The following is a 12047-nucleotide window of genomic DNA, read 5'->3' as shown; positions in this document are numbered from 1 at the left end:
CCAATTGTGGTGTTGGAGAAGACTCTTGGAGAGTCCCTTGGATTGCAAGGAGATCAAATCAGTCAATCCTAAAGGAAATAACCCTGAATACTCATTGGAAGGACTGATGCTGAGGCTGAAGCTTCAATAATCTGGCCAACTGATGCAAACAGCTGACTTGTTGGAAAAGACCCTGATGCTGGGAAAGACTGAAGGCAAAAGGAGAAGAGGGCAGCAGAGGATGAAATGATTGGATAGCATCACTGATTCAATGGACATGAACTTGGGCAAACTCCAGGAGACAGTGAGGGACAGGCAGGCCCGGAGCGCTGCAGTCCATGGGGTCACAAAGAGTCAGACACGACTTAGCGATTGAACAAGAACAACAACATTCTTCCCCTAAACTGAAATCTCATTTTCAAAATGAACTTCATATCTGCTTCCTCCTTCCGGATTTGAGTCAGTCCGTATTCATTTTCCCTTCTAACCCAAATAGGTTTTTGTTAAAATGAAACCCAGGTCTTTCTCTACGAAAGATGTGCATCAGAGAGTGATTATCAACTCAATCCCATCAAGTTTATCTTGCTAAGAGGCGCAGGCTTTGAGAAAACTCCACCTGTAGCTTAAGTCTGGGGAAGCAAACCCTGACAATTAGTTTAACGTATGTAACAAGAGACAAGCAAGAGGAGGAAACGATTGTTGAGAAGTCACCAGGGGAAAAGAGCCAGGAAGAAACCAACTGGACTGGACTTTCCTGGTGGTCCAGTGGTTAAGAATCGGCTGGCTGATGCAAAGGACATGGGTTCGATCCCTCCTCGGGGGAGATTCCACATGCCTCCTTGGAGAAACTAAGCCCGTGTGCCATGACTACTGAGCCTACACACTTAGAGCCTGTGCTCTGCAACAAGAGAAGCCATGCAATGAGAAGCCCTTGCCCTGCAACTAGAGAGAAGCCCTCACTTGCCACAAGTAGAGAAAGTCTGCCTAGAGCAATGAAGACCCAGCCCAGCCAAAAGCAACAAAAAGGAAAAACCAAAAACAAACAAACAAAACCCAAGTGGACTACAGACTGTCGCCTATGGATATATTCTGCAAGAAAGAGTCTAAGAGACTAGAGTCTACCACCTGCTAGTTGTGAGGCTTCAGGGTCCCTCTTCCTGGGGATTATCTAGCTCCCTTCCACCCCATTCTCCTTCTTGCGCCATCTTTCCCACTCTGCCCATTACTGCTGCCAGGCTGTGGCAGAGACATGAACTGGGCCAGCCTCACACATAGGAAGGGGACTGATTCCTGAGAGGGGCTTATGTTAGGGAGCCCCAGGCGCTGATTCCGCAGGACACCGGACAATCACTGTGCTCAAGTTTCTCTTTTGTGTCTGACACCTAACACTGTTTGGAAATACTTTTGGAGAAGTTCTCTTCCATTATTTTTTTCCCTCCCACGGTTCCCATTTCCAATTCTGAAACTTAATAATAGCAAGCCTCTATGAAAAGACCTGGCTGGCAGACCTAAGTTTATTCAGTTAGCCACTCCCTCTTATAATAACCAGCAGGGCAAGTATCAAGATCCAATTCGGTCTATACTTCCTGGATGGACTCTAAAAGAGAAGGTCTTGAATCCAAACCAAACGGTATTGTTAAAAAATAATGGGGAGGCTCTGTCTGTCTTGCTGTTGCATGATTTCCAATAAGTAGCATTAACTGAAGAGCAAAACAAAGCAGAAGAACAGTGAGAACACTGTGCTACCTGTCAGGAAAAATTAGTATCTCACTTGGATTTGCATAAAGAGACTCCTGTAGGATGATACAAAGGATAAATCCACAGATTCTGGGACTGGACTGCCTGGGTTTGAAACTCTGCTCCAGCACATTGCTGAACGATCCTGGGCAAGTTACTTAGCCTAACCTCTCTGAGCTTCAGTTTCCTCATTTGTAAAAAGAACAGTAACAGCCTCTGCCTCAAAGCTAGTAAACAAGTTAATACCCACAAAGCACTTAGAACTGTGTTTGGCATGTAGTAAGCTGTAAATAAATGTCATTATTATTACGAATGTTACTTATCACATGCGTGCCTGTCAAGTCTCTTTAGTCACATCCGACTCTTTGTGACCCTATGGACCATAGCCTGCCAGGCTCCTCTGTCCGTGGGATTCTCCAAGCAGAAATACGGAGTCCGTTGCCACACCCTCCTCCAGGGGATCCTCCCAATCCAGGGATCCAAACTGAGTCTCTTACCTCTCCATCTCCTGCAATGACAGGTGGGCTCTTTACCACTAGTACCACCTGGGAAGCCCATGTTATTTATTAAGTAGCGTCAAAAGTGATTACCTGTGTTCCAGGGGCCAAGGGTAGGACAGTAGGAAGGAGGAAGAATTTTGACTGTATATCTCTTTTTGTATCTATGAATAAGTTAACTATTCAAAGATTTTTAAAAGTTATTATTTACTAGTTAAAAATCACTTGCTGCAAATGAATTTCAAGATCAGGTCTGTTTTGAACATTACCTTTTTGAAATTTTTGGATTCATACTTTTTTTGTGCAAACTATTGAGAGACGTCCCCAAACACCCCATTTTTCTGTTTTCTACTGCAATTTCACCTCTTTCCCTAACTTTCTAAACTTCTTGCTCTTCTAAGCATCAACAGTAACAACAATAATAAATACAGTTCTAAGTACCACTTTTTGAACACTTGCTGCTTTACATATTATATCTCATGTAATCTTTACAATAACTCAATGAGGCATTAACCCCGTAACTCATAGAACAGATTGCATTAACTTGTCCAAGATCACAAAGCTAGACAGTGGCAGTGCCCAGGTTTATTCTGTGGTCTAACACCTTATTCCAGGGTTTCTCTGTTAAAACAGATTCCCAGGCTTCGCCCTAGATCCAGGCTCCGGTCCCCAGGCCTGGGTGTTTTCTTGGAGATAGTCACACCCTCTGAAGCCTGAGGGCCTTGCAGTCTGGGCCCTCTTGACCCTGACCTTTCACTCCTGTCTCTGCTCTTGCTTCAAGCCTCTTGGTTACTTCCAGAGCCAGTGGAAGCAGAGGTCTCAGTCCTGGAGGGTAGACCAGTCCCTCTCCCTCCTAAACAAGGTAGGAAGCACCAGCTTGTCCACCCTATCAAATGCCACTCTTCACAGGGCTGCAGCCTTTGGGCCCCTTAGCTCTGGGCCAGAAGGTCACACGAGATATGCCTCGGGGAGCACGGTCTTGTGGAAGGCACCCTGGGTCAGCAGCATGGTTATATTTAGGGTCACATGTGGGATTTATGGCTCTCCACGAAATCTGCAAGGTGACAGAGGTGACAGCTGAGCTGAACATTAAACCGAAATTAACAGCAACAACCAAGACACTTCCAGGAAACGCCTCTTTGCAAGCAAGGTCATCCTGATGTGCCCTTGTTTGCACAATGTTTGAGCGAGTCTCCAGCATTGCCTTGGTGGCCCCATAACTCATATCAGCAGAGTGTGGGGAGGGGAGCTCTGCTATCCCAGCGTTAGCAGCTCATAAAGTTACTGTCTGGAGATCAATGGCCAGAGCCAAGCAGATTGTTAGATAAACAACTGCTGCTGGACAGAATCATAAGACCCTCAAAAGCTCCAAAGAGATGGTATCAATCCATCAGCCAAGTGCACAGAGATGAACGTGGTCTGGTCCACACCTCAGCAGCGCAGGTTCTCCAAGGGTGGGGGCCAGGGAGGGAATGGACAGGGTGATAAAAAGCTTTCAAGGATCCAGATTAAAAACTTCTAAAGCTGACGATCCTCCCCCAAAGATAAGATTTTCTAAAAGTGGCTGTTCTTTTCCTCTAAGGTTCATTGAGCTTTTCTGCCGGAGATGCTAGCACATGTGAAAACGGCTATTACACAGACCCCAAGAAGTGGATGCCTGCACTTTGCTCCAGTCCAGATCAATGGAAACCAGCCTTTCTCCTGAATCTGACAAATGGCATAAATGGTGGAGGAACCACTTCAGATATCCCCCAAGTCATCAGGAACAAGGATCACTGATACATTTTTAAAATTTATTTTTTTCAACTATAGTTGATATACAAAGTTGTGCAGCAAAGTGATTCAGATACACATATCTGAATATATATATTCTTTTTTTCATATGTTCTCCCATTATGGTTTATCACACGATACTGAATACAGTCCCCTGTGCTCTACATTAGGGCCTTGTTGTTCCATTAATATTTTTCAATAGTGTTTAATGCTTTAAGAAGTCTGTTAATAATCATTACCCACATTTGTTCTACAAAGTACAAATGAGAGGTATGGAAGGATGTAACAAATAAAGACCAGCCAGGGTACTTTCAAAGCCAGATTCTATGCCTTCCCATTCTACCCTCCCCAGGCCCCATTCTGTCCCCTCCCTTTGCTGATTTTGTGCTGATAAACTTAGTCTCTAACTTGACCTTTCTACATTCTGAACACACTGGCCAAGATTATTGCGCCGAGGAGAAACACTGGATTCTGGTTTTGAACCCTGCAAGGCTCTCATAAACCAGTGAATTAAAAGTTCCAAAATCCTCTTAAAAGCTCATGTGTTACACAATTGGCTGCAGATTTAAAAAAAACAAATCTGACCACAAAATCACCATGCTTAATTGGGGCCAGACAAGCAAGATCACAAGAGCCACGAAGGCCCAGCAGAAGGACTGACTTAGGAAATGCGCTCAAGTGTGCACTCAGGTACAATGAGCAGCTAATTTACAGAAGCAGGCTGGTTGACTACGGTGCTTCCTCACCATCCTTCATGTTGCCTGCTGATGTAGTTCCTCGCTCATATGGGGAAGGACCACTATTTTCAACTCCCAGATGCATTCCAGTAAGCTCAAATCTCTGCTAGGAACACAGCTAATGCTAGCATTGATTATCAGGAAGGAACTAGGTAATTCTAACCTCTTAGATTGAGAGCCATTTTTTAGAACCTCAAATTTCACAGTGCATGGCTAACTCAGTCATTTCAGCAACATCAAGAGACAAAGAATTACAACCAAGCTCCGATGGTTATTTATACAAAAAGACTTCCTTGAAAAATCCACAGTCACTCATACCAGAAAACATTATAGGATAAAAATACCGTGCCTACTTTACAAAGAAGTAAAAAAACCTCAGAAGGCGCACAATAAATTTTTATAATACACTCGGCACAAGTATAATTTTCCCCATCACCGGAGTGAATAAATCCAGGTTTTATCTTCTTACAGATCCCCTAGGCTGCTCAAAATGTGAATTTTACCTTTCTATATTTGGAAGGGAATATATAAGCACCCAAACCCGCTCCTATTTATTTTCTAAAGTGTCTCCATGAATAGGATTCCCAGTAGCTCTGTTTGCAGACATTCATCAACACGAAAGTAAACACACCACCAGGCACACAATTCCCTAGGGCTGCTCCAATCGGAACCAGAGCTCCGGTTTTCATAGCTGCTTTGTCTAAACATTTTTGCGATGATTCATTCATGGTTTCAAGATTTAAGGAGAGGGCACCCCCAGCAGTTGGGATACACCAAGGCACAGAACAAGACCGAGAGGAAGGAAAAGAGTGAAGGTGGTACCTCATGTCTCCATCCGAAAGCACCCCTCTCTGCATCAGAACTACGCTTCGCCCTGCGATGACCGGCAGCGAGTTTCCTTCTTCCCTGAAATAATAAAAACTCAACATGCTCGGAGCTCAGCAGGGGCAGGAGACTGGCACAGTCCGCCCGGCCCTGAAGGCCTGTGACTGAATCAGCAGTGAACTGCACGCTGGACTTTTCCATAGGACCATTCACACTGGGGCTGGGAACATCACACTGGCCTCCCCCTTCTCTGCTGACCGGCAGAAATGCCCACGCTCCACGTGGCTGCCTCCTCCCTATTCCCGGACGGCTCCCTAGAGAAAAAGTGACTTTCCAGGAACTTGGGGGCCCAAGGGAAAACCCACATACTTCCACGAAGATGCAGCCAGCAGCACCATCTTTAAGAGCGAAAAACTAGAAACAATGGGGCAATGGCCGAGCAGGGGACAGAGGATAGGGAGAATAAAATACTACACAGCTATTTAAAGTGATGAGCATGCAGATGTAGGCAACCCACCGAAGTGCCAAATGCACAAAAAGGTGGCAAAACAGCACACACAGGAACTGCGAAAAGATGTAAAATTTTATGTAAGTGAATGAAAGTAGGAAGTGAGTGTGTGTTCAATCAGAGTTCAAATTCATTAAGGTTATTTTTTTTCCTTATCAAGATACTCAAGATAGTACTGTAAGTAATAAAACAAAAGACCATAGAGGTATACCAAGCATCTTAATTTTCAAATAAGGCATATAATCATTTTTCAAGGGTCCTGAAAAAAGCAAATGGTTCAGGAAATGACTACACTTTTCCTATCTCACTCCTCCAAATGCAATGAGGAAGAGGTGAACACATAAAAACCCAGATTATTAAGCAAACAGCTCAGCAGTGCTGTTCTCAATTTCCTGGTTCAGGGTCACAGTCAATGAAAGGTGTGAAGCTGATGAAGTCGAGTTACAACATCTGCTCTCCTGGGCCAACCTCCTAATCACTTGCCATCCTCAGGTTTATGAAGGAGAGAAAACTGGCTCCATTCCTTCTGCTCTGAAACTACGTTTGCAAGTATACACTTATATTGGGAAAGAAAGTCAGTTTAAAGTCAGGCTAAGGAGAAGAATTATTAGCCTCCATATTTCCAACTTCCTCCTTTAAAAAAGAATAGAGACCTCTGGCAATAAAAACTGATAAACGACTTAAAAAAAAATCATTCAGCGGAAATGAAGGACTGAATTCTCTTTAAATAGCCTAGAACAAAGTGGGAGACGCAGTGGTATCTGTATTGTGGCTGCAGGCTCCACAACTGAGAACAGCTCAGACACTCCGTTTTGATTCTCTCACAACCACTTCATCTACCTTTTCCACTTTCAGCCGCGGAGTTTACAAAGTCATCTTACCAGCTGTAGGCCAGACAGAAAGCCCTAAGCACCAGTGAGCTGGGGTTTGATCATGCAAGACCATAATGCACATTTCTTACTGTGACTACAAGTTCCCTTGGGAAAAAATGGGTCTTATTCTCATAGGACTTTTTTATTACTGGACTTCTATGCTAACGGCGTTTGAAAAGTTCTATTACTATTTACCGCCCTTTCTCCCTTTTTTTTAAACCTTTTATTTTGTTTTGGGGTATAGCCAATGAACAATGTTGTGACAGTTTCAGGTGAACCACGAAAGGGGCTTGGCCATACATGTGCATGTATCCATTCTCTCCCAAACTCCTTCCTCACTTTTTCTGCTAACTTTACAGCTTGTTATTTCTCTTCTAGAAGAGAAATCATCTATACATGTAGAAGTTACGGCTTCAAAGTTTTAGACTGCCTGATCATGTTTCAGAGGTGTGGCTCGCTGCTCCTGAAACAGTCACATGGCCCCCTTTATCAGAAAGCCCATCGCTAGCCCTGTTGAAATGCTGTCTGTATACCATCCCTCAGCTGAAGTGAAGCAGAAAGGGAGCAGTTTCAATGAAGAATTAAATTTGCTGACCCACTTGGGTGGAAGAAAAAAAACCGCCCCGCTGGTGGATTAATATGGTTGAATAGCTCGATGCCACTGCACTTGTGGATGGCACTTGATGCAATGACCCCAAGTTAGACCTGGGTCTTGGTCTTGCTGGGTGACTGTGAATAGAGGACTTTACCTCTCTGGTCTTCACTTGCTTTGATCATTAAAGAAGGGGAACTGGATAAATTACCTTTCAAGGAGTTCTCTGGTTTGAAATTACGGTTCTAAGATTTCTCCCTCATCAGGTCCTTTAATTCTCACCAACAACCCAGTGGATGGTATTGATATTTCTATCACATGGATGAGGAAACTGAGGCTCAAGAGAGCCAAAAAATTTGCTCTAGTTACTCACACTCTACTCAACTAGAGTGGGACTCAGGGCCAGAATCTGAACCTGAGTTGTCCAACTCTGCACTGCACTGGTATTTTAAGCAACACCATCACTGCTTCAACTAATTAAACCATGATTATTCTTTATATAAAAAATTGGGAGACAGGCCTCCAGGATTCCAGGGTCTGAACTTGAAGGCTACCTTTACTAAAAAAAGTAAACTGCCTGGGTATATTTTAAAGTTCTTTTTCTTTCAGGGTGCTTGGACCTGGTCTGTTTCAATCAACGAGTATGACTGAATGACTTTTGCTTAATTAGGAACACAGTCTTAGAATAAGCTAAAGTCTGCTTTGTTTCTGCTTTTCTCCAATTCGCCCACCCCCCTCCAAATGAACAGGCAGGCCACCTGGATCTTTCTTATAACCACACAAAGAGCACTTTTTAAAAACAAAATAGGGACCTGTTTACATATAACACTTACTGGTGGAGCAACTCAAGCTGCAGCCCAGAAGAAAGAAGAATTACAACCAAGTGCTATTTATGAAACACACTCCAGGAAGGACAAAAGTTGGACCTCAGAGATGACACAGAGGGGAAAGCCCACGGGATCTGAGCCAGAGCCTCAAAAGTAGGGAGTTTATCAAGCATCGAAAACAAGCCTTTTCTCCTGCCCTCCTCACTCAGGAACTGGAAGGGTAAACACACCCCTCGCAGGGACACCCCCGGCTCCACCAAGGCCCCGGGGAAGTTTGAGAGCCTGTGCAATCTGTTTTCTGCATTTTTTATTTCCTTTAATAGTGACCTTGAGGACAGACTCAGAAAGGAGTCTCTGATTTCTCAGCTGCAGTGTTGCTGGGAAGGGGTATCTTCCAGGCTACTGGGCAGGGCTTGGTTTTTTATCTGCCCTGGCTTCCAGCAGTGCCACTGGGACAAAACTCAGCCTGTTCAAGGGCCTCCAAGGAGACCTGTGCTGTGCGGCCTGGCCTGACCATCACTCCCCTGTGGCATTGTGCCCCACCTCCACCCCCGCCAGGCAGGCTCTTCCAGTCCCCCATAACCTGTCTATTCTCTGACAAGTCCCTCCTCCTCCAGCTTGCCCCCATCCTTCCTCTCCCAGCCTCATGCAGCTCCCAATACTCTACAATTCTGTGAACAGTTATTCCCGGTTACTAGCTATTTTAGCTGTGCCTAGATATTCATTAAGAACTTGAGTTTATATCCAGAGCAGGGTCCACATTGTTAACACGGATGGCAGGTAACCTGGGCTAGGATCTAGGGTTACTGTTAATATCAAGAGAGATCCTTCTTCCAGTGCTCAGATGACACGAAGTCTTGTTCAAAAATGATGGCTCATAATGAACATAGATGGTACACACACAGTTGTCCCTTCGTATCTGAGGGCGATTGGTTCTGGGACCCCTGAGGATACCAAAATCCTTGGATGCTCAAGTAAAGTGTTTAAAACGGGGTGGTATTTGCATATAGGGCTTCCCAGGTGGCACCAGTGGTAAAGAACCTGCCTGCCAAAGCAAGAGACCTGAGAGATGGGGATTCAATCCCTGGTTGGGAAGATCCCCTGGAGAAGGGAATGGCAACCCACTCCAGTATTCTTGCCTGGAGAATCCCATGGACAGAGGAACCTGATGGGCTACAATCCAGGAGGTTGCAAAGAGTTCAACATGACTGAGGCGGCTTAGCACCGTGTGCATATAATATAGGCATATCCTCCCTTATACTTTAAATTATCCTTAGGTTACTTATATAATACCTAAAACAATATAAATGCTGTGTAAATAGTTGCTGGCACTCTGCAAATCCATTTTGCTTTTTGAAACTTTCTGGAACCCCCTCTCCCAATATTTTCAATCCACAGTTGGTTAGATTAACAGGTACAGAACAGAGGGCACGCAGCACTTACTTCTAACTCATTTAAAACAATTTTTTATGGAACTTTTTCTATTTTTATTAAAAAAAGTTTATTGGAATATAGTTGCTAAGTCCAAATATTTTACTAATTTAAATTTTACATTCTAAATATTTTTACTTTGAGGTTCTCTGTCTTTTCCAAGTGTACTTCAGTAATCAGGTAAGTAGAAGACATTTTAATAAAGTTTTGTGTTTTAAGAAATGCAAATTAAGGAATAGTCTGGTTTACTCATGGACAGAGGAGCCTGGTAGGCTACAGTCCATGGGGCCACAGAGTTGGATACGACTGAGTGACTTCACTTACTCAGGGCCCAATGAAATGGTCTTCCCTGATGGTTCAAGAGACCTGGGTTCGATCCCTGGGTTAGGAAGATTCCCCTGGAGGAGGAAATGGCAACTGACTCTAGTATTCTTGCCTGGAAAATCTCATGGACAGAGGAGCCTGGCAGGCTATAGTCCATGGGGTTGCAAAGAGTCAGAACTGACTGAGCATGCATGCAATGAAATGGAAATAAAACGATGCTGTCATGCCATCTAGTGGCAGTGAGACAAAAAAAAAAAAAAAAAAAAACCAAGACAAGTCGAAGGGCCTGGGACCACCTAGGCCACTGCATCCATCCCAGCCAGACTTCTGGGGGAAAAGAGGGGTCTTTTTGTTTCCCGGAGTCTTTGGAGTTTCCAGTGGAGGGTGAGGGTCCTCAATTAGAGACAGATGGGGTGCTACTGCCCCCTCCACTGCCTTCAGTTCAGTTCAGTCGCTCAGTCGTGTCCGATTCTTTGCAACCCCATGGACTGCAGAATGCCAGGCTTCCCTGTCCATCACCAACTCCCGGAGCTTGCTCAAACTCATGTCCATCGAGTCCACTGCCTTACCTTCCTGCAATTCTGACACCTAGAGAAGGGAGCTGCGGATGGGACAGGAGGGGGAAGGTGCCTGCCATCAGCTGCGGGGAGCACCCAGAGCAGCAACACTCCCACACCACAGGCTGCACCCACCCCTCTGGCGTGAGGGATGCAAAGTTCCCCACACTCCGCAGAGGGAACCATGGAGGGGCTGCCACACACCTGTCAGACTTTCAGGAAACAACCAGCATCGAGTGCTGTGTTCAGGTCACCCCAGTTACAGAATTACAACCCCAGTCAGAATCCATAAAGCCCAGACGGTAAGTGTGGAATGTCCATAGTCCAGGTGTGATGAGGGACACTCCCTCTTTGCTTCAGATCATCCTGTCTTAATCACACTTGGAGTTTCACCCCATCATATAAGAGGTCTCTGACACCATCCAAGTTTCTTTTTTTTTTTTTTTCCTGCTGGGTTCTTTTTTTTTTTTTTTTTTTATTAGTTGGAGGCTAATTACTTCACAACATTTCAGTGGGTTTTGTCATACATTGATATGAATCAGCCATAGAGTTACACGTATTCCCCATCCCGATCCCCTCTCCCACCTCCCTCTCCACCCGATTCCTCTGGGTCTTCCCAGTACCATCCAAGTTTCTTATGAGGTTTTGGTCAGCAAAGCCACAGGCCGCAGGCACGGTCAGGGAGGAACTGAAAGGCAGCAAATGCTGCTGCAGTGCTATCCCCGCGACACTGGAAATAGAAAGGGCTTGACCTCTTTGCCGGGCTAGAGGGCTCAGTGGGCACGAGCCGCCTTCAACACTCCCTGGGATCCAGGTGTCACTCTCCCCTTGTCAATCTCTTCTCTGGCTTCTCCTTCCACTTGGTCAAAATTTGACAACTTCTACCTCTCAGAAGCCCTGGAGGCCCCCCGTCCCGCTCCACCTACACCGTCCACTCCGCCTGGGGAGCTCCTAACCCACTTCTTCTCCCCACAAACCCCTCTTCAGAGCATCCTCCTCCGTGCTGCAGCTTGGGTGATCTTGTGGGTTTCTGTAGGTATCATCAATCAAGTCACTCTACGGCTTAAACCCTTTAGTGACCTCCCCATCCTTAGAACCAATTCCAGATCCTTTCTGTGACCCGTAGACAAGTCCTTCTAAAATCCGGCTCGGCCCATCTCCCCCCATCTCTGCTCTGCCCACTCCTGACACCGTCACACTTCAGTTACTGGTTCCATGTATGGTTTCCCTACCAGAGTGTGAGTGTCTGAGGCAGAGACCACACTGATCATGTTGGTCTGCTTGCCGGCTGCAAACCCAGGGCCCAACACGGGACCTGGCACATAAGGCGGCAACTGAGAGTGGTGTTTGAGAGCTCGGTTTGAGAGGCAGGGGAGTAGAGGTTCAAA

At 45.4% G+C, this 12047-nt stretch overlaps 1 protein-coding gene across 6 annotated transcripts in view; it reads right to left on the bottom strand.

The window, feature by feature from the left end:
• Positions 1-12047, bottom strand: part of CASP7 (caspase 7) — a 40928-nt gene that overhangs the window by 17284 nt on the left and 11597 nt on the right. For 3 of the 6 annotated variants that reach the window (XM_061162711.1, XM_061162710.1, XM_061162709.1), the window contains exon 3: positions 5546-5629. The exons of the other annotated variants lie outside the window; for them this stretch is intronic. In XM_061162711.1, the coding sequence (XP_061018694.1) occupies positions 5546-5629 (84 nt within the window). The remainder of the gene's footprint in view (positions 1-5545; positions 5630-12047) is intronic. 6 annotated transcript variants of the gene reach the window in all.

Source organism: Dama dama, chromosome 15 (genome assembly GCF_033118175.1).
Source record: "Dama dama isolate Ldn47 chromosome 15, ASM3311817v1, whole genome shotgun sequence".
NCBI lineage: Eukaryota > Metazoa > Chordata > Mammalia > Artiodactyla > Cervidae > Dama > Dama dama.
This window is presented reverse-complemented; position numbering and strand designations above follow the sequence as displayed.